At 43.1% G+C, this 20,794-nt stretch overlaps 1 protein-coding gene across 3 annotated transcripts in view; it reads left to right on the top strand.

Moving 5' to 3' along the window:
* Positions 1 to 20,794, top strand: part of MOCS1 (molybdenum cofactor synthesis 1) — a 43,665-nt gene that overhangs the window by 21,116 nt on the left and 1,755 nt on the right. Inside the window, exons 2-10 of one of the 3 annotated variants that reach the window (XM_072642009.1) lie at positions 441 to 573; positions 1,236 to 1,403; positions 5,050 to 5,214; positions 8,256 to 8,317; positions 8,675 to 8,786; positions 9,789 to 9,901; positions 10,352 to 10,462; positions 13,784 to 13,904; positions 14,376 to 14,423. In XM_072642009.1, the coding sequence (XP_072498110.1) occupies positions 441 to 573; positions 1,236 to 1,403; positions 5,050 to 5,214; positions 8,256 to 8,317; positions 8,675 to 8,786; positions 9,789 to 9,901; positions 10,352 to 10,462; positions 13,784 to 13,904; positions 14,376 to 14,423 (1,033 nt within the window). Of the gene's footprint in view, positions 1 to 440; positions 574 to 1,235; positions 1,404 to 5,049; positions 5,215 to 8,255; positions 8,318 to 8,674; positions 8,787 to 9,788; positions 9,902 to 10,351; positions 10,463 to 13,783; positions 13,905 to 14,375; positions 14,439 to 20,794 lie in introns of all 3 variants that reach the window. The other 2 variants (XM_072642011.1, XM_072642010.1) reach the window with 2 other exon arrangements.

The raw sequence follows: 20,794 nt of genomic DNA, 5'->3' as shown, positions 1-20,794 counted from the left end.
CATTCATACACCAGAACTTGTTCAGCCATTCCTCTAACTGATGGATATCCTCTCAATTTCCAATTCTTTGTCCCCACAAAAAGAACTGCTACAAATATTTTTGTACATATAGGTCCTTTTCCCTTTTCTGCGCTCTCTTTGGGATACAGACCTAATAGTAGTATTGCTGGGTCAAAAGATATGCAGTTTATTTGCCCTTTGGGCATGACTCCAAATTGTTCTCCTGAATGGTTGGATAAGTTCACAACTCCACCAACAGTGCATTAGTATCCCAGTTTTTGATTGATTAATGAAGAAGATGATCAGGTACCATTTTAGGAGAGATTGCCTCTTCTTTCCCCTCACCCTTCTTTATCTTTCATTGTATTCCTCAGTGCTTCTTAGCACAGAACTGGCACATTCTAAGTGCTTGATAAATACCAACTGATTTATCTCTGCAGGTGCCATCTCCAGCCAGAAGGAGAGAGTTCCTTCGAGAACATGCTGCCCCCTTCTCTGCTTTCCTCACTGACAGCTTTGGCAGAAGACACAACTACCTGCGCATTTCCCTCACTGAGAAATGTAACCTTCGCTGTGAGTTGGTATTCTCCTTTTCCCCCACATTGATACGATTTTGGCTCTCTACTGCCACTATCCCTGCCTGCCAAACATCTGTCCCATTCGTTAAATGACACCCCAGATCTCAGTTCCTCTAAGATGCCTTCCAACTACTCCTGTGGACATGGAACTTCCATGCCTACCCACCCTGATAATCAGCATTTCAACACAAGGGATGAAATTTAGGATTGGGTTAGGGCTAGGACAAGGAGTAGACTGAATTTTTAAAGTTAAGATTTAGGCCATATCTAATTGTAGCCATCTGGGGAGGGGAAAGGGAAGGAAAAAAGAAAGAAAAAAGAAAGGAACTTGAGAACTTTATTATATTTATAAAAGGACTAGCAAGTTATATGTAATAGATTTATAGTTTCATGTGCAATCATTTTTCTCTATTTTACTATGTTATGGAAATGTTTGTTTTATTTCTTAAGTTCAGAATAAAAAAAGATTAAGATTTCAGTTAGGCATTCAGGTTGGATCTGGATTAGGCTTGAGTGAGGATTGTAGCTCTGTTTAGGGGAAGGAATGTGACTATATGTTGTAGTTAGGAGAGCACAAGACATGGAGGAAACAGAAGACTGCTCTTTGAGGGAGCCTCAAATCTGACTACTCTCCTCACTTACTACCCCCCTTGCTAGGTCAGTACTGTATGCCTGAGGAGGGTGTCCCGCTGACTCCCAAGGCTGACCTGTTGACTACAAGGGAGATTCTGACCCTTTCCCGGCTCTTTGTGAAGGAAGGGGTGGACAAGATCCGACTCACGGGTGGGGAACCTCTTGTCAGACCTGACGTGATAGACATTGTTGGTGAGTCCTGGCTGAATCTGGAACTTTCACTGTCTGTCCCTGCTACCCCCTCCCCTTTTTTCTCATCCCAGACACAGTCATCCAGTTGAGTGTGATGGATATCTGGGCTAAAATCTAGCACTTTGTGGCCTTTGACTTTCCAGAGGTATCTGTAAAATATGCCATGTGCTTGTCCTGTGACTTAAAGTCTACAGCTGCTGTTTGTAGGAACCACCTGGTGCTGTTATGACTCCACTTTTTAGCCTTGAATTTTGCCCGCATATCCAAATCCAAGCTCCTGCCTCACTTCATCTCCTTCCAGTTCCTGCCCCCACCAAAAAATCTCCTTCCCTACCTCTCAGCACCTCATCTTTCATGTGTCCTCCACCCTGAACTCTGCCCTACTTTTTTAGACCAAATCCTGGTAGCATTTCCATCCAGCCTTCCTGTGTGCAGTTACTCACTGTAGAGTGGCAAGAGCCCTGGATTTGCAGTGTGCTTGGTTCTGCTACTTACCATTTTATGACCTTGGGCAAGTAATTTCCCTTCTCAGGGCCTCAGTTTCCTCATGTAAAAAATGAGAGGATTGGCCTAGTTCATCTGTAATGTCCCTTCCAGTTATAAATCCTATGTTTATTGTTATCTCTCTCCCTTCTTCCCCTGCCCACCGCCCCGGCACTCTCTTGGGGATATTGGGACATTCTTTCAAAGATGATGGCCTCCTTGGGGGAGCTGGGCTCTCCTGGGTGTTGCCTTAGGGGTCAGACTGTATTCTCAGAATTACCCTGAACTCCATCTCCCCATCTTCCTCCTCTCAGAGTCCCTTACCCCACTCAGCCAAGTCTCTGCCATATCTTCCTGGAGTGTACGTGGGCTTCTGGATTAGAGTAGTGACAGAATGATAGCAGCTGGCACAATAGAATCGACCAAGTACTTTCACACCATTGTTTCTTCCCATCATCACACCAACCCCAGGAAGTGGGGAGGGCATGTATCACTGTCCATCTCAGAGAGCTGAAGGGACTTGCCCAGAGTCACAGGAATATTAGTAATAAAGCCAGGACTCCCTCAGACCTAGGGTCTTGCCAGTATGCAGAAGCTCTCTTTACAGATATGATTGACTGTGGGTGGTGGTCATAGATAGGAGGAGTGATGGGCTACAAAGAGCCTTGATTGTGACTTAGTCTCAAAAAGCCAGCTGAGTGGACCAGTTTCTAAGCCTCTAGTTGGGAAGTTGTCAGGTAAATCACCTCCCTCTCTTGGAGAGCTTTAAAAAAAAGTGCAACTGTGATCTCTCACATTTTGTGACACTTGCTGATACACACTTTGACCTTTATAATCTTATCTTACCCTCATGTCATTTTGTTGTTGTCCTTCAGTTGTTTCAGTCACATCTGATTTTTCACAGCTGCATTTGGGTTTTCTTGACAGAGATACTGGAATGGTTTGCTATTTCCTTTTCCAACTCATTTTATAGATGACGAAACTAACGCAAAAAAGGTTAAGTGACTTGCGCAGGGTTACGCAGCTAGTAAGTGTCTGAGGCCAGAATTGAACTCAGGAAGACAAGTCTTCCTGATTCCAGGCTCAGTGCTCTATTCACTGTGCTACTTAGTTCCCTATTTGGGATTTTCTAGGCAAAGATTCCAGAGTAGTTTGCCATTTCCTTCTCCAGCTCATTTTATAGATGAGAAAACTGAGGCAAGCAGGGTTAAGTGACTTTCCCAGGGTCATACAACGAGTAAGCGTCTAAGGCCAAATTTGACTTCAGGGCCTTATATTGTTACTTAAAAATATTTTTTCAATGAAAACAGCTATATCAGGTCCGGCTTGAGGATGAGAGATGGGATTGGTGAAGGAAGACAGACCTTGTAGTGAAAAGACCACTATTTGAAGTCAAATGACCTGGGTCTGAATCCCAGTTGTATAGCTTTTCTAGCTGTGTAATCTTAGCTAATCTTGCCATATTATTACCCTACCCATCTCTGGACCTTTGTAAAATACAGACATTGGTCTGGATCAGTGGAGTCAAACTTAAATAGAAATGTGAGGGACCACATTATGTGTGTTTGTCTTTTGTTTTCAAAGAAGACCATGACATCAGAGAAATAATGACATGACTTGCACTTGACTTTGTTTTGAGTGAAGGAGGGTTGTGCAAGGTCACCAGCCTCAATTCTCCTTTGGACCCATCTGGATCCAGTAACCTGATATTCCTCAGGATGACTGGAGATGGCCCAGGATGCAATGGGAGACCTTGTCCTTTTTAGGCTAAGGCTTTTTCAGGTACTCACTTAGAGGGAGGCAAAGCCCATTCAGTCAGTAGGATGGGCCACATGTTGACTTAGAAAATCACATATTAGTGTTCTCTACATTCTGTCATATTTTAATTTATTTTGTGGAGTATTTCCCAATTACGTTTCAGTCTGGTGGATCATCTTATATGAATTTTGCTGCCTGTTTAACACCTCTGGTCTAAATATAGTTCCTTTTAACTCTGAATCGTGATGCTATGACAGTTGCCACTATTTCTGCTTCCACTATCTTCTGCACTCATCCATCCATCCATCCAGTCAACCAACCACCAGTCTTCTCTAGGAAATACTCAGAATCTTTCCCTACTCCTGGCAAGGGGGAAACCACCTAAGGAAACTGAACCAATTCCGCTTCTCACTATAGACCCACTGCCTGATTTCATGTTCCCACTTGCCTGATTTCTTCATTAGTTCTGGGCTCATGTTTGTATGCAAGGTGGATTTGTTTTCTTTTTCAGATACTAGTTCCCAGGATCCATGGCCATAAACAATCTACTAGTTCCCAGAATCATGACTTGTGAACAGCTTTACTATTCTTGTGCCCCATTATATCATCCTAAGATAATATCAACATTTGAGCTTAAGTTGTAAACAGTACACTGCCGCCTGCTCTATGCTGAATTACCATGATATTGCTAAAGTTAACGTAAACTTGTGAGGCTATTGCTGGCAAATTGCCTTCTTTGTGTGCTCCTCTATAAATCAAATGAGCTCCGGTCAGTGAGTATGGATTTGTGGCCTTGTGGAATGCACAAGCTGAGATGCTATGCGTGCCTTGACCTGCCACAATCAGGGCTTCGGGGAATTTGCAGAATGCATGTACTTGTCTTGACCGGCCCCCATCAAGACTTTAGAGGATACTGTAGGAGTTGATGCTCCCATTATCTGCAGCCCCCTTGAGAAGAATAAAATGATTAACCCCTATCATGTCTCCATTGCTGTCTTTCTGGCTGCCTGTGTCAAGAGTAAACCTAGAGGGCGGAGCCCCAAAGCTCCTGGCTTACAATGTTCAAGCATAGAGGTGAACTGAAAATGCTCACACACAAATGAGGAGGGTAGAGGGTAGGAGTGGGAAGCCAGACTGGAGGGGTTCATGTTGAAAACCACCATATTGCTTTAAAAAAGTCTAGTTATTGGGTATGGTGAGTTTTGTGGCATTTGACCTTGACCCTAATTAACAGTTCCACTCCTGACATCTAAGGTCTTCAGGGATAGCCTGGATAATAAAGATCCTAAAAGGATTGAGAAGTCTTTTGGCCAAAAGCTTCACCTGCCTTTCCCTTACCTTACTGGGGAACACAAACTAGTCTGGATTCAGTTCCTTCATTTCCTCTTTGCTATTCACCCCACAGCTCAGCTTCGTCAGCTGGATGGCCTGAAGACCATTGCCATTACCACCAATGGGATCAACCTTGCCCGGCTGCTACCTCGGCTCCAGGGAGCTGGGCTCAATGCCGTCAACATCAGCCTAGACACCCTAGTGCCAGCAAAGTTTGAGTTCATTGCTCGCAGGAAAGGTGACCAGAGTGGATATACGGGAGGGTGGCACCACTGCTAGAGAATGAATGGGTTCAACTGGAGGTAATATGGAGTCTATCCATATTGATTTCTTGGCCAAGCATTAGTGGTGGGGTTGAAATGATCATCTCTCATTGTGCCTGCCATTCCTCTTATCCTGGAGTCAACTAAAGAGGTGTTGAAATATTAAAGATGGAGAGGAAAGAGGAAACTGATCTAAGATTTTCCAGGCCAGAGATAGCTAAAGCCTTTGCAGAATGCTTCTAAAAATTCATTTAAATTCACTTAAGTATTATTTGAGCATTTACTATATATTTCTTGCCATGCACAAAGATGAACAAGGCCTTGCTCCTTCTCTCAAAGAGCTTATAGTGTAGTAGGTGAGACTGAGACACAGTCGCAGAATTTCAGAGTAGGGAAGAACATAAGTACTAAACCTTCACCTTACACTCGTGACCAGACAAGGGCTGGACAGAGCTGGGGGTACAAAATGGGAGTCTGGCATTCCAGTCCAAGGTTCTTTCTATTCTATTGTGCTCCCTCTTCCTCGAATTTTGTGCTGTACTGTTGTTATTTGTAAGTACCTTATAAGAATTAGGAGATGAATATGCACTAAAGGTACTCAGCGATAGGAACTGATCCTGTGATTTCAGTGGATGCCTTCATGTGGCCCTCTAGGTCCTCAAGTGTGGCCCTTTGACTGAGTCCAAGTTTTACAGAACAAATGCTTTTATTAAGGGGATTTGTTCTGTGAAGTTTGGATTCAGTCAAAGGGCTGCACTTGAGGACTTAGAGGGCTACATATGACCACAGATTCCCCACCCCTGGAATAGATTCATTGAGTAGAGCATACATCTCAGGTGGAATTTGAACCTGGGTCTTTTGGGCTCCAAGGCCTGCTCTTTATCCACTATGCCAGGCAGCTTCTCACTCAAAAGAAAAAAAACAATCACTAAGTCATAATGGAATAGAGAAGGCTTAAAGAAAAGGAATGTCACTGAAAAGGGAGGGTATCTCACACAAAGGAAACATGATGTGCTCATGCAAGGAGGAAGGAGGAGACAGGAAGAGGCTGGGAAACCATTTGGGTTAGTGTGGTCAGTGGAGTGTACAGAGAAGAGGAAGTCCGAAATAAAGCTGAGAAGGCTGATTGGGTCAAGAGCATAGAAGACTTTAACTGCCAGGGGAAGATGCGGGTGGGTGGGTGTGTGTGGGTATAAGAGAGAATAGTGAGTGTATGTATGTGAGAGTGTGAGTGTGTGTGTATATGTATATGTGTGTAAGAGAGAAATAGTGGGTGTGTGTGTGTATAAGACAGAGTGTATATGAGAGAAATAGAGAATGAGTGAGTGTGTGTATTTGTGTGTATGTGTGTAAGAGAGAAATAGTGAGTGTGTGTGAGTGTGTGTGTATGTGTGTGTGAGAGAGTGAAATAGTGGGAGTGTGTAAGTGTGTGTATAAGACAGTGTATATGAGAGAAATAGAGAGTGAGTGAGTGCGTGTGTGTATGTAAGAGAAATAATGTGTGTGAGAGTGTGTGAGTGTGAGTGTGTGTATAAGACAGAGAGTGTATATGAGAGAAATAGAGAATGAGTGAGTGTGTGTGAGAGAATGTGTGTGTGAGAGAAAGTGTGTGTATGTGTGTGTGAGAGAGAGAAATAGTGGGAGTGTGTGAGTGTGTATAAGACAGAGTGTATATGAGAGAAATGGAGAATGAGTGAGTGTGTGTGAGAGAGTGTGTGTGTGTAAGAGAGAAATAGTGAGTGTGTATGTGAAAGAGTGTGTGTGGAGTGTGAATGTGTATATATAAGACAGAGTGTATATGAGAGAAATAGAGAGTGAGTGAGTGTGTGTGTCAGAGAAATAGTGAGTGTGTGTGTGAGAGTGTGAGTGTGTGTATAAGACAGTGTATATGAAAGAGAATGAGTGAGTGCGAGAGAGTGTATGTGTGTGTGTGAGAAAGAGAAATAGAGAATGAGTGAGTGTGTGTGTGAGTGAGTATGTGTGTGTGTGAGAGAGAAATAGTGGGAGTGTGTGAGTGTGTGTATAAGAGTATATATGAGAGAAATAGAGAATGAGTGAATGTATGTGAGAGAGAGTGTGTGTGTGTGTGAGAGAGAAATAGTGAGTGTGTATGTGAAAGAGTATGTGTGAGAGTGTGAATGTGTGTGTATAAGACAGAGTATATATGAGAGAAATAGAGAATGAATGAGTGTGTGTGCATGTATGTGTGTGAGAGAAACAGAGTGTGTGTGTATAAGAGAGAAATAGTGAGTATGTGAGTGTGTGTATGTGTATAAGACAGTATATATGAGAGAAATAGAGATTGTGTGTGTGTGTAAGAGAGAAATAGTGAGTGTGTATGTGAGAAAGTGTGTGTGAGTGTGTGAATGTGTGTGTATAAGAGTGTATATGAGAGAAATAGAGAATGAGTGAGTGTGTGTGTATGTGTGTGAGAGAGTGTGTATGAAAGAGAGTGTGTATGTGTGTGTGTAAGAGAGAAATAGTGGGTGTGTGTGAGAGTGTGTATAAGACAGAGTGTATATGAGAGAAATAGAGAATGAGTGTGTGCATGTAAGAGAGAGAGTGTGTGTGAGTGTGCGAATGTGTGTGTATAAGACAGAGTGTATATGAGAGAAATAGAGAATGAGTGAGTGAGTGTGTGTGTGTGTGTGTGTGTGTGTGAGAGAGAGAGAGAGAGAGAGAGAGAGAGAGTGTGTGTGTGTGTGTGTGTGTGTGTGTGTGTGCTGCAAGCAATGGGAGGCATTGAAAGTTTTTGACCACATGAGTGATGGGGATTGGAGCTGTGTGTAAGAAACATTATTCAAGCATCACACTCTGCAGGATGTACTGAATTAGGGTGGCAAGTATGAGTGGAGATTTTGTGCTGAAGAGGGCAGGAAAGTTTTGAGAGAGATTTCAGAGGTTGGTAGTAAGTGGTGGAGGTGGGCATGGAGGAGAGAGGGGCCAAATGGCAGAATGACTGATGAGGGTAGAAAAGCCTTAATGCCTCACCTTGTCCCCCTTCTTTCCCATACAGGCTTCCACAAAGTTATGGAAGGCATCCATAAAGCCATTGAGTTGGGCTTTGACCCTGTCAAGGTGAGGAATTGTTTGCTGTTAATACCTTATCCCATTTGCTTCCCTTCCCCACTGACCCTTTCTTTTCACATCAACTCCTTGGCCCCTAGGATGACTTTCCAGGTGCACATTCTTTCTCATTCTTTGCTCCCAACCCAGGTGCCCTGCTCTTCATATTTCCTAGCCCAGCGCTCAGTTGTTACCCCATCCCAGAAGGATGCAAGAAAAGGGGGAGAGGACACAAAAAGGAATGATGAGGAGGGAGAAAGACAATGGGGCTCTTAGGATCCCCAGAGGCCTGTTGTATCTGGGGCTGTTTGGAATGGGGGATGGCCTGGATAATGTTGAGTGTCAGCATGCTGCCCCTCCTTGCCCCAGGTGAACTGCGTGGTGATGCGTGGCCTGAATGAAGATGAGCTACTGGATTTTGTGGCCCTCAGTGAAGGGCTCCCACTGGACATACGCTTCATCGAGTACATGCCCTTCGACGGTCAGTGACTGGGCTGTGGGAAAGGTCCTAAGGCCTAAAAGACCAAGCTTTGCCAGGGCCATGTTGGAGAAATGATCGGTGTCATCATGGCTTCAATGTGGAGGGATCTAGTTTCCCCTTAACAATGGATCTCTGATTGGAAGCTCTGATACTGTGTCAGAATTCCTTAGTGATCCCTTAGTGGCTTCACTGAGGAAGTCTTAATTACTTACCATTTTTAAGCCCTAGAAAAAGGCTTGGAGTGGCCTCAGGGGTAAGGAGCCGGAAGAAACTTTAAGGATCTTCTGGTCCAACTCCTTTATTTTTATAGACAATTAAACTGAATTCCAGAGAACCAAAATGGTTTGCCCAGAGTTGAAGAGCTGGGGAATTTGAGCCCTGACGGTATAACTCCATTTAACAATGATAATAATCTAGCATTTATATAGAGCTTTAATTTTTGCAAAATGCATTACAATTATTGATTTATTTTATCATCACAACAGCTCTGGGAGGTAGGTAGATGCTATTATTATCCCCATTTTGTAGATGAGGAAACTGAGGCAAGCAGACGCTCACTTGCTCAGGGTCACACTAATTGTTCCTAATTATCTGAGGCTGGATTTCAACTCAGGTCTTTCTGACTCTAGGCTCAGACCTCCTAGATACCTATTTACTATTAGTAATTCACATTTTTGTAGCACTCTGTGGTTTACAAAGCTCTTTTCTGACAAAAGTCCTATGAGGCAGATAGTGGAAGTGTCATTATAGAAAGGAAGTACGATGAGGTAGATTTTAAGGATCCTATCCGATATGAAGATTTTGTGATTTTTATAATAAGCTAGTATTTTCATAGCACTCTGAGGTGTACAAAGTTCTTTTCTCAGAATAATCCTACGAGGCAGCAAATGCAAATTATCAAAAGGGGAACTAAGGTGAAGTAACTTGTCCAGGATGATAGAAGTTGGGCAACGTTGTGATCTTCTGGAAAGTGACCAAGGCTGCTGTGTGCTGACCCCACAGGAAACAAATGGAACTTTAAGAAGATGGTCAGTTATACGGAAATGCTGGATAAGATCCAACAGCACTGGCCAGAGCTGGAGAAACTACCGGAGGAAGCCTCTAGCACAGCTAAGGTTGGAGGGGAAATAGGGCTGGGGTCTAAGATGGGGAGGTTAGTTTGTATCTTCCTCCCAGAGGAAGTAAGTAGCTTGGCAAAGAGTAAGGTGTCTGGAGTTGATGTTCTTTTCTAGGAGTGGGGAGTAAGGCAAAATAACAGAAAACAAAATAAAACAAAAAAACTTCCCACATGTCTTGGTTGGAAGACCTTGAGATGTGTCAGTTGGGGGAATGGGAGCAGCAGGAGGGATTGGAGGACAGTAAAGAGTAATGGCATTGTTTTCTTCAGCCATCTATGTAGGGAATCTTTTGGCATGAAGGTCAAGAGATGGATGAAGTAGCCCTTTTGGGGTTGGGAATTGGTCTGTCTGGAGTAAGGGTTGAGTAAGAATTCCTGCTAAGATGTTAGTGGAGAGACTCCATCTCCCTAGCACAATCCCCTTGGCTCTAAGCTTCTTCTCCTCCAGGCCTTCCGGGTTCCTGGTTTCCGAGGCCAAATCAGCTTTATTACATCTATGTCTAATCATTTCTGTGGGACCTGCAACCGCCTCCGCATCACAGCTGATGGAAATCTCAAGGTGGGTCACCCTTTCCCCACAATGCCTCACCAGATGTACTACTTTCCCCCAGTGTCATTTCCCTCAAGTGTTTTGTCTCCTCAGTGTTGTTTCATCTTGCCCCACCTCCCGGTAGTGTCAAAGCCATCCTAAATATCCTCCCTTTCCTCCTCCTGAGGTATTGATTATTTGAGGGGATAGGTATGGGAATGCTGGAAGGGATTGACTTTATAGACCAGTAGTTCTTAACCTGGGGTCCATGAACTTGATTTTTTGGAATATTTGGATAAGTGAATTTCAACATAATTGTTATCCTATATATTTTGTTTTATTCATTGTAAAATATTATTCTGAGAAGGGGTCCATAGGTTTCACTGGACTGCCAAAAGGGTCCATGTAACAAGAGACTGAGAACCCCTTATTTAGAGATTTCTTCAGGAAACAGGACACAAAGATGGCTGATGATGAGATAGGCCAAGCTTGAGATATATTCTGTGTCATTACCTGGGGGATGATGGGACCCCTGGAAAAGGGCTACAGGTGAGCTTCTCTCTTGAGCCTTATGGGACTCTCTGAACTCTAGGATAGGGGTTGACTCTAAGGCGGATTGTGATTCCTAAGAAACATCTTCTCTGTCCTGTTGCCCTTTTGCCGCCTCCAAAAGAAATCCTAGTTATAGCACCCTTACTCAACCAAAGAGTCAACCAAAGGGATGGGGAAGCTGCAACCTTGAGGCCACATGTGGCCTTCTAGGTCTTTGGGTACAACCTTTTGACTGAGTCCAAATTTTACAGAACAAATCCTTTTGTTAAGGGGATTTGCTCTGTAAAGTATGTGTTCAGTCAAAGAGGGCCACACCTGAGGACCTAGAGGGCCGCATGTGACCTTGAAGCCACAGGTTCCCCACCCCTTGCTGGGGCTTACCAAAGTCAAGGTCTGAAAGGTACTTAGAACTGCTGATTTGGGACCCTGCAGGCATTTATATCATCTATGACAGTGAACCTATCTATTATTCACTAAATGTTTAATGATTATATTCAGTGTGCCTAGTATTCTACATACCATAGGAGAGTTATACAGAGAAGTACAGGGTCTGTCCTTTAAGAACTTGCAGTCACAGAGAACAGGATGCATAAGAAAAAAAATTTTTAAAGAAAACAACCTTGCTGAAAACTGCTGCAAAGCAGTATTCCAAGTGAATGCTGCAGGCTTCAGGAAAAAAAGTGCTGTTTGCTATTGTGTGTTGGGGCAGCCCTGACTTTTCCTAAAGGAGAGAGCATTTGAGATGAGCCAGTCAGAACTGAACAGATAGAGAAGATCAAGGAGGAGCATTCCAGGAACAAAAAATTGGGGGAAAAGGTAGAAGGAGCAGAATTTTGGTTGGTGATAAACATACCGGTTTGATTTCATCAGATGATATATGGAAGGGAAAGTAAGAGGATGTAAACCTAGTAAAAGTAAGTTGGGACCAGACTTAAATGCTAGGATGAGGAAAATGAACTTTATCCTATAGGCAATGGGGAGCCACTGAAGATTTTTGCACTAGTGGTGTCATGGTGGCCACTGGCAGGTGGCATGATAAAACCGATACATTCATTAGGAAGATTCTTCAGTGCGCAAAGGATTAGGGTGGGGTTAACCAGAGACAGGGAGACCATTTTAGTTGTTCCAGATTTGGGAAATATTTTGAAAGAAGAGGAAAAAAACCCAGAATTTAAAGACTGACTTCTGACCAGAGCTGATTCTGAGGTTGTGGTCATGGGTGAGAGTGACAAAGAGTGATTGTACCACTAATGGAAATAAGGACATCTGGAAGAGAAATTTGCTTTAAGTATAGGATATTTTCAGTTTTAGAAACTTTGAGATGACTGGGATGTTTAAGTGGAAATACCTTTGGGAGACTCACGTGTGGAATCTGGGCAATGATTTTCGCAGGTCATCTTGGCAAGGTTTTCTCTGTCTTTAAGCTGTTTGGCCCAAGGGTGGGAAACCTGCAGCCTCGAGGCCACATGTGGCCCTCTACGTCCTCAAGTGTGACCCTTTGACCAAATCCAAACTTCACAGAATAAATCCCCATACTAAATGGACCCGACTTTAATAAAAGGATTTTGACTGAATACAAACTTCACAGAACAGATTCTTTTTTTAGAGTCTAGAGTACATGTATTAAGGAGGTTTGTTCTGTGAAGTATGGATTCGCTCAAAGGGCTGCACTTGAGGACCTAGAGGGCCACATGTGGCCTCAAGGTCACAGGTTCCCCACCTCTGGTCCTTGGCCCTTTCTCCTCAATTCCCAAGGGCATCTTTTTATTGTTATGAACTCACAAGATTATAGATCCTGAGCTGGAAGGGACTTGAGAAGTCGCTTATTTGACAAATGAGGAAAATGAAGGCCAAGGAAATGAAGTTAGAGCAGCTAAGTGGTACAGTGGATAGAATGTTGGGCCCAAGTTAACATTTGGCCTCAGATGCTTTCTAGATCTGTGATCCTGTGCAAGTCACTTAACCCCTGTCTGCCTCAGTTTCCTCATCTATAAAATGGATTTAATAATTGTCCCTATTTCTCAGCATTATCATGAGGATGAAATGAGATGATATTTGTAAAGTGCTTAGCACTGTGCCTGGTAGTACTTAATAAATGCTTGTTTCCTTCCTTCTTCAAGGTCAAACAGGGAGTGTCAGAGACAGGATTTAATAATAACTAATATTTAATAATTTTTTAAATAACAGCTCAGTGATACAATGGAGAGAGCACTGGACTTGGAATCATGAGGTCATATCTTCCTGAGTTCAAATCTGGCCTCAGACACTAGAGGTGTGACCCTGGGCAAGTCACTCAACACTGTTTACTTCAGTTTCCTTATCTGTAAAATGAGCTGGAGAAGGAAATGGCAAACCACTCCAGTATCTTTGCCAAGAAAACCCCAAATGGGGTCAGGAAGAGTGAGGAAAACTGGAAAACAACTGAACAACACTCTGTAGAGCTTCGAGGTCTGCCAAGTGTTTTACATATGTCATTTGATTATTACAACAAATCCATGTCAGAAGCAGGATTTGAACTCCGTGGTGCCTATCTCCAAGTCCCACGTTCTCTTCTCTTGCACCATCTCATTGCCTCTGATTTGAGCAGTTTCTCTGATGTCAGAAACAGGGATTTTTCTACTGTAGCAGGCTGCATCCTTCCATCTGACCTCATTCCTTCCTGGTATCACTTTAATCTGTTTCCTTTTCTTCCAAAATCAGTAGGCCCAGGGAGGGAGGAGGATGTCTGGTGCCCATCCAGGGACTAGAACCCAAGAGTGAGGGTGAGTGTCATAGATTCTGTGTTGTGAAATTGGGCAGGTTTGCCTCTTTGGAAATTCAGAAGTATGTCTCCGGGATCACCTTCGGGCTGGAGCCTCCGAGGAGGAACTACTGAGTATCATTGGGGCTGCCGTGGGCAGAAAGAAGCCCCAACATGCAGGTATTTGAGGTTGGGAGAGAGAGGTTTGTTGGGGGAGTTGAGAGGGAAGTTGATGAGGATTGAGGGAGGTGACAGGGAGATTTGCCCTAAGGAGAAAGGGCAGCAGTTTAAGTCCTAATAAGACTAATTTTTGGAGCTCAGCATTACCCCAGTCATTCCCCTTGGGCCTTGTGTCCTCTCCCATGGATAGGGGGAGAGGGAAGACAGAGGGGGCAGATGAGCTACTTGCTTGGGTCTCTCCCTCCCTTCCCTGTCTTTATCCCCTTGTCTCTACCTTTTTGGGGAGTTTATCAAGAATTGAGGCCTGGGAGTCCGGAAATCTGGTTTCCCTGTGATCCTAAAGACAGCCTCATTGTATACATGTGTGTATGTGTACATGTTTGTGTGTATGTGTTATCATTTATCTTTTTCACTGATTGACCTCTTCCCTCCCTGCCCCATTTTTCTCTCCCCATTTTCCCCCTAATTCAGGCATGTTCAGCATTGCCCAGATGAAGAACAGACCCATGATCCTCATCGGTGGGTGAGCCATCAGTACGTAACCATTTGTCCCCACCTTTATCCTTCCCTGTCCTTCAAAGACCTCTCTGGGGGGAGGTTGGGGAATTGGGTGGTAGGGAAGGAGTGAGTGGAGGAGCAGTAGAGCTATAGATCTCTAAGGACAGTCCCTTTTTCTTCAAACCAAGAAGTAGAACAAGTAGGGTCAAACTTTGAGGAGGTGGTGTGTTGATCTGGAGTCAGAAGTTGTTCAGTAAATGTCTGGGGTTTTCTTGGCAAAGATACCAGACTGATTTTTCATTTTTCTCCAGCTCATTTTACAGATGAGGAAACTGAGACAACCAGGGTTAAGTCACTTGCCCAGGGTCACATAGCTGCCAGGTATCTGGATTTGAACTCAGAAATATGAGTCTTCCAGAGTCAGTCTATCTACTGTCCCACTGAGCTACCTTTTGGAGTCAGAAAACCTGAATGCAAATCCTAATTTTGCTACTTGTTACTCTGTGATCATGGACCAGTCACTTAGCTCTTTGAACCTCATTTTTCTTATATGAGCAGTGAGTTGGCCTAGATGATCTCTGAGGGTCCCAATGTCTCTTCAAATCACTGGGAAAATAAGATTCAACTGATCTGAGTTTTCTAAGGCGCAGTTCTTACTGAATAGGAGTTAGGTACAAGATTTTTGCTTCAGAAACAGATGATTTCTGCCAATTGGCTAATACCCAGTGGGCTCACAGCAGAGTAATATGAGTACTATATTAAGGACCCATGATTTCATCAGCCCAGTGCACATTCTACTGACATGTATGTCTTGGTCAGATGGCTTCAGGAGTTGCTTTGACCAAAACTGGCAGTTGACAACCAGTTTTCCTGGTGATAAGCCTCTCCATGTTTAGCTGGTTCTCAGGAAGTAGACACATGTGGCTGGTCAACAAACCCATCCTTTTTACTTTTGCAGCTTGGTGGAACTCTCCAAGCTTGTGCCTTTGAGAACCCTGGATCATCTTTACTTCATGAAGAGCCATTGGGGAAAATTACATTGGCTCTGAAAGCTAGAGCTAGAAGGAGTTTCAGAGGATTCTAATCCAACCCCCTCTCTGTACAAATGAGGAAACTGAGGCCCAGAGAAGTTCAATAACTTGGTCACATAGGTAGCAAACATCAGAGATGGGATTTGAATCCAAACCTTTGACTCTGGAGCCAGGGCTCTTTCAACTAGACTTTGAGAAATAATAATGTCTACAAAATAATGTGCCTATGAAGTAACAAGACAGGTGATCAGTATATATGTCTTATAGAATCTGCCTTATTTCTATAGAATCAAACTTATGAGGTGCACCCTCACTGATTTGGGGATGATGGATGTTTTTAAGATCATGAGTTGAGAGCTAAGGGACTTAGAACAAGGATTCTTAACCCTAACCCCTCCATGAGTCCATGAATAGATTTCATAGTGAGGAAGGACATAGTATGGGGAAAATTATGTGGTTTCCCTCATAATCTTATATGTTTTATTTTATGCATTTAAAAACATTATTCTGAAAAGGAGTTCAGCAGGGGTTCATAGGCTTCATCAGACTGCTAAAGGGGCTAAGAACCTCTGTCTTAGAGGCATTCCAGCCCTCAGTCCTTTTTATAGATGACAAAAATTGAAGCCCAGAGAGGTTAAATGATTTAAATGCCTAGGGTCACGTAGGTAGTAAATGTCAGTACCAGAATTCCAAACCAAATTCTCTAACTCTAAAGTCAGCATGTTCACTATCCCAAGAGTCCTTCAAGGGATATGAAGGTGATTTTTTTTTTAAAAATGGAGAATAGGATTAATTCATTAGTTAAAGAAAAGAGATACCAAAGCAAGACTTTCCATTGGTTAGAGTTTCTTCCACTAGATTTTCTTTCACTCACAGAATGTCATGTTTTCTTAGGAAAAATAATAACATAAAACTCCTCTCAGAAGCACACCAAAAAGTCCTTATTATAATGCTTTACTTATAAAGAGAACACATAAATTTTAGAGGTACATTCTGCTTTATAATATAAAGAATTTGTTGTCGTATTGTCATATCCAATTCTTCATGACCCTGTGGACCATGTCGCATTAATACTGTCTTTGGGGTTTTCTTGGAAGAGTTACTGGAATGGTTGCTATTTCCTTCTTCGGTGGACTAAAGCAAACAGAGGTTAAGTGACTTGCCCAGGGTCAATGTCTAAGGCTGGATTTAAACCCAGGTCTTCCTGACTCTAGGCCCAGCACTCCAACCATTGAGCCATCTCGCTACCCAATCTAAAGAATATGTACATCCAGTAGTATGGAGGTAATGGATGGAGGGGTAAAGAACAAAGAAAGTTTCCCGGGGGTGATGTCAGACACATGTAATAAGAACAGAGTCCTATAATTCAAACCCATTGTAAATATTTCTTACTCATGAGTGGCAGCAGGGCATAATGTTTTGAGTGTCAGCCTAGAGCCAGGAACACCTGACTTCAATTTCAGTTTCTGGCACTTACTGTTTTTGTGATTCTAATTCTGGCCAAGACATCCAACTTCTTGGAATTCTAGGCCAACTCTCCAAGACTGTAAGTGGCTGAGAAGGTGCTGACTTACATTGGTAGAGGGAATTTTCCTCATTTGGGATTTCCCCATATCATTGAAATCACAACTCCAGCCTCTTTCTCAGTCCCTACCAATTCAGAGATTCTTAGAACCATAGGATTATAACACCATCAGAGACCCATAAAGTTCAGTGAGCCCAGTGCCTTCATTTTTATAAGTGAGCCTCCTTCAGGTTGGGTTTGATGAATTTTTTTTTGATGAAAATGCCCTGAGAGGCAAGAGTTTCTGGGTAATTAATAATCAATTTATTAATTAGGCTAGCCAGCAATCAATAAATTGATGATCAATGGTTTCCCTTGGTAAGCAAAGACAAAAGACATGGAGAGCCTGAAAGGTTTAAATAATCCTTGAAAGGGAATTCCATTGATAACTGAAAATAAACCCTGATTGGTGGGAATTTAATGAGGAGGTGGGCTAGAAGTCTTCAGCTCTTCTTCCTGAGAATGTAGCTTGATCATGAAGCCCAGCCTCTTCCAGCAATTTGGACAGGGGCACCCATCTCCGTCCAAATCACTCTGGTTGGTTTTCTCCTTCGTGAGCTTGGTTACCTAAATTCTAATGGAGGGTTACAAGGATTGGGGCTGATTTCTTCTGAGCAAGAACTCGCCTGGTCTGGATTTTCTTTACACTCTAAACAGGAGTAAGGTCTCCTAGTTGGGTAGAGTACAGCCCAAGATTGAAGAGCCTGTCCTTCCCAGGTTAGGGGTTGTCAAATTCAGTCATGTCTTTCAGAGGCAGACTTCCCACAAGAGCTGGGCCTCGATGATGAAACAGAGGAGACAAGCTTGAATACCAGTTAAATAATTAGTTACTAATATAATAGTAAAATAATTTTTTTTGTGAGGAATTCCTCAGGTGCCATGTGGAGGAGAGATTAGATTTCTTTGTTTGGCTTCAAAGGGCAGAAGCAGGAACAATGGGAGGATATTGCAAAGGAAGAAATTAAGGTTTCACATCATGAAAAACACTTTTGAATCAATCCATCAGCAAATATTTATTAAATGAATACTGTGCGCCAGGCCTTGGTGCTAAGTTCTAGACATGGGAAGGCCAAAAGATGAGATCCCTGTCCTCAAGGAATATATATTTTAATGGAGGAGACCACAAAATCAGAACACACAAGATAAGTAGAGAACAAAGGGATGGTAACTGTCCTGGGGGTGGCAGTAGCAGCTAGGGGAGGGAAAAGAAAGCCTTGTTTGAGGTGGGTCCTCTAGGAAGCCAGGGATTCCAAAGGTCAGAGGTCAGGAAGGACATTCCAGGAATTAGGACTAGCCAAAGCAAAGGCACAAAGGCGGGTGATGGAGGGGTTGTATTTGAAGTACAGCAGGCTGGCCAATATTTCTGAATTTTAGAATGGATGGTAAAGTGTAGAATTTAATAAGGGTGGAACACAAGAAGGGGCCACGTTTCGAGGAGCTCCCAAAGGATTTCTAGGTGGCACAGTACATAGAGTGTCAGGCCTGGAATCAGGGGGACTGTAGTAGCAAGTACCCTAGCACACCCAGGATGGCCTGCTAGCACAGGTTCTTTGATCTGCTTTTAAAGAAAAGACTGCTCAAAAGGGAGTTAACAATCCTACTTTTAATTATATTCACTGGTTCAGGGGGAAGGGTCAGCACCTTGGAAGTGGAATATCCAAGAAAGATAAGTAGAAAATAGCAGAGAAATTAGCACAAAGACCAACAGACAGGGCTCCAACTGTCTGAGTAAAGCAGTATTGCTGTACCCTTTATATACCTCACTGGATCGAGGGAGCACAGACACCTGAGCAGTTGGAGGGCTCTGAACATATGGCTACTCAGAGTCTCAACCTGGAAATCAAAGATCCTTCTCGTGAACAAACCCCCAAAGCAAAATACCAACTCAGAGCATACAGAAGGCATCACATTAGCACTAAAAGGTGTGAATCCCAGTGGGTTTTATGTGATTCAGGATGTATCACAACTGGGCACATAGACCTATTAATGGGCAGGGAAGATCTTCCTGTTTCATTAACATTACAGGGACTCATCTTCCTGAGTTCAAATCTGGCCTCATACACTTCACAACTATGTGATCCCAGGCAAGTCACTTAACTGCTTGTCTCAGTGTCCTCATCTGCAAAATGAGCTGGAGAAGGAAATGGCAAATCACTCCAGTATCTTTGCCAAGAAAACTCCAAATGGGGTCATGAAAAGTCAGACACCACTGAGCAACAACAGAGAACTTCCTGTTAGAAACTGGAGATAACAAGGAACCACTGGAGAGTGTGACCTAGTCAGAGCTACCCTTTCGAAAAATAACACTGTGAGCTGGATTGGAATGGGGAGAGACTGAGAGGGCAATGAGAAGGCTATAGCAGTAGTCCAGGTGACAGGTAACAAGAGCCTGCACCAGAATGTTACTTGTGTGAGTGGACAGAAGGGGACATAAATGAGACATGTTGGAGAGAAAAAAGTTATAATCCTTGGACATGTGTGGGGTAAGAGAGAAGGACTGTCTGTGAGTAGAATGGGCTGCCTTGGGAGATAGGGAGTTGGTTTTTCCTTTGTTGGAGGTTAAATGCAGAGGTTAAATGAAGACTCGTTAGGTCCTTTAACCATTGATTAGATTAGTGTGATTCCTTTTGAATACATTTTGGCCCAGAATTCTGCTAAGTTCTTTTCCAGGTCTAAAATTCTATGATCACGTGAGGAAATTGAGGCTCCAAAAAGAGTAGTAGACTTGTCCAAGGTCATAAAGGAAGTTAGTACAAGAACCATGACTAGAACCTAAGTCTCTTGACTCCTTGTTCAATGTTACGGCTGTGATGCCTCCAGTGACATTTTACCACTTGCAAGTGTGCAAAATGACTTGAACCAGACTAACAAAATGTGGCCCCAAAGGTAGAGGTCCTTCAAGGGGCCTGCTTTAAGGAAGAAAAAAGCCAACTTTGTAATGAGCCTGTCTCCTCTAAGAGTATGAATATGCAGGTCTGAAATGCTTGAGGGTTTCTTGAAGGCTTTTGACAAAATGCCTTCTCCTAAGTAGGTTAAATGTTTCCCCTGACATCTCGTTTATACTTGTTAATTTACTTAACAGATTTTTTATTGGAGATAGAGACTTCATCTAGGGACTTTTTTTTCTTTTTCTTTTTGGGAATTATCAAAAATTCTGAATGAATGCAGTTGTGGTACAAGAGTCTGAGGACCTAGATTAAAATCCCATCTCTGAGCCTTCCTATCTTAAGCACATCCTTCTGCCTCAGTTTCCTTCTCTGTAACATGAGGAGGTTGCACTTCTGGATGGTCTCTGAAGTTCCTTCTGGCAACAGATCTGCAATCCTATGTTTTTCAGAAGCATCATAGCAAAGTGGATAGGACAGTGGACTTGGAGTCAGGGAGACTGGGTTCCAGTCCTATATCAGAGACAGTTACTAGTTTTTTAACACCCCCCTACCCTCCCATCCCTGGAAAATCACTTAACCTCTCTATTTTTCAGTTTCCTTATATACAACATGGAAAGGGGGTTGGACTCAGTGGCCTCGAAGGTCCCTTCCTGCTCTAAATCTACGATCCTAGAAGTAAAAATTTTTGTTGTTCAGTCATATCTGACACTTTTTGACACCATTTGAAATTTTGTTGGCAAAATAGTGGGAGTGGTTTACCATTCCCTTCTCCAGCTCATTTTGCAGATAAAGAAACTTAGGCAAAGAAGGTTAGGTGACTTATCCAAAGGGTCACACAGTTTGTGAGTGTCTGAGGCCATATTTGAACTCAGAAATAGGAGTCTTCCTGACTGTAGGCCCAGAACTCTA

This window comes from Notamacropus eugenii, chromosome 2 (genome assembly GCF_028372415.1).
Source record: "Notamacropus eugenii isolate mMacEug1 chromosome 2, mMacEug1.pri_v2, whole genome shotgun sequence".
Classification (NCBI taxonomy): Eukaryota; Metazoa; Chordata; class Mammalia; order Diprotodontia; family Macropodidae; genus Notamacropus; species Notamacropus eugenii.
This window is presented reverse-complemented; position numbering and strand designations above follow the sequence as displayed.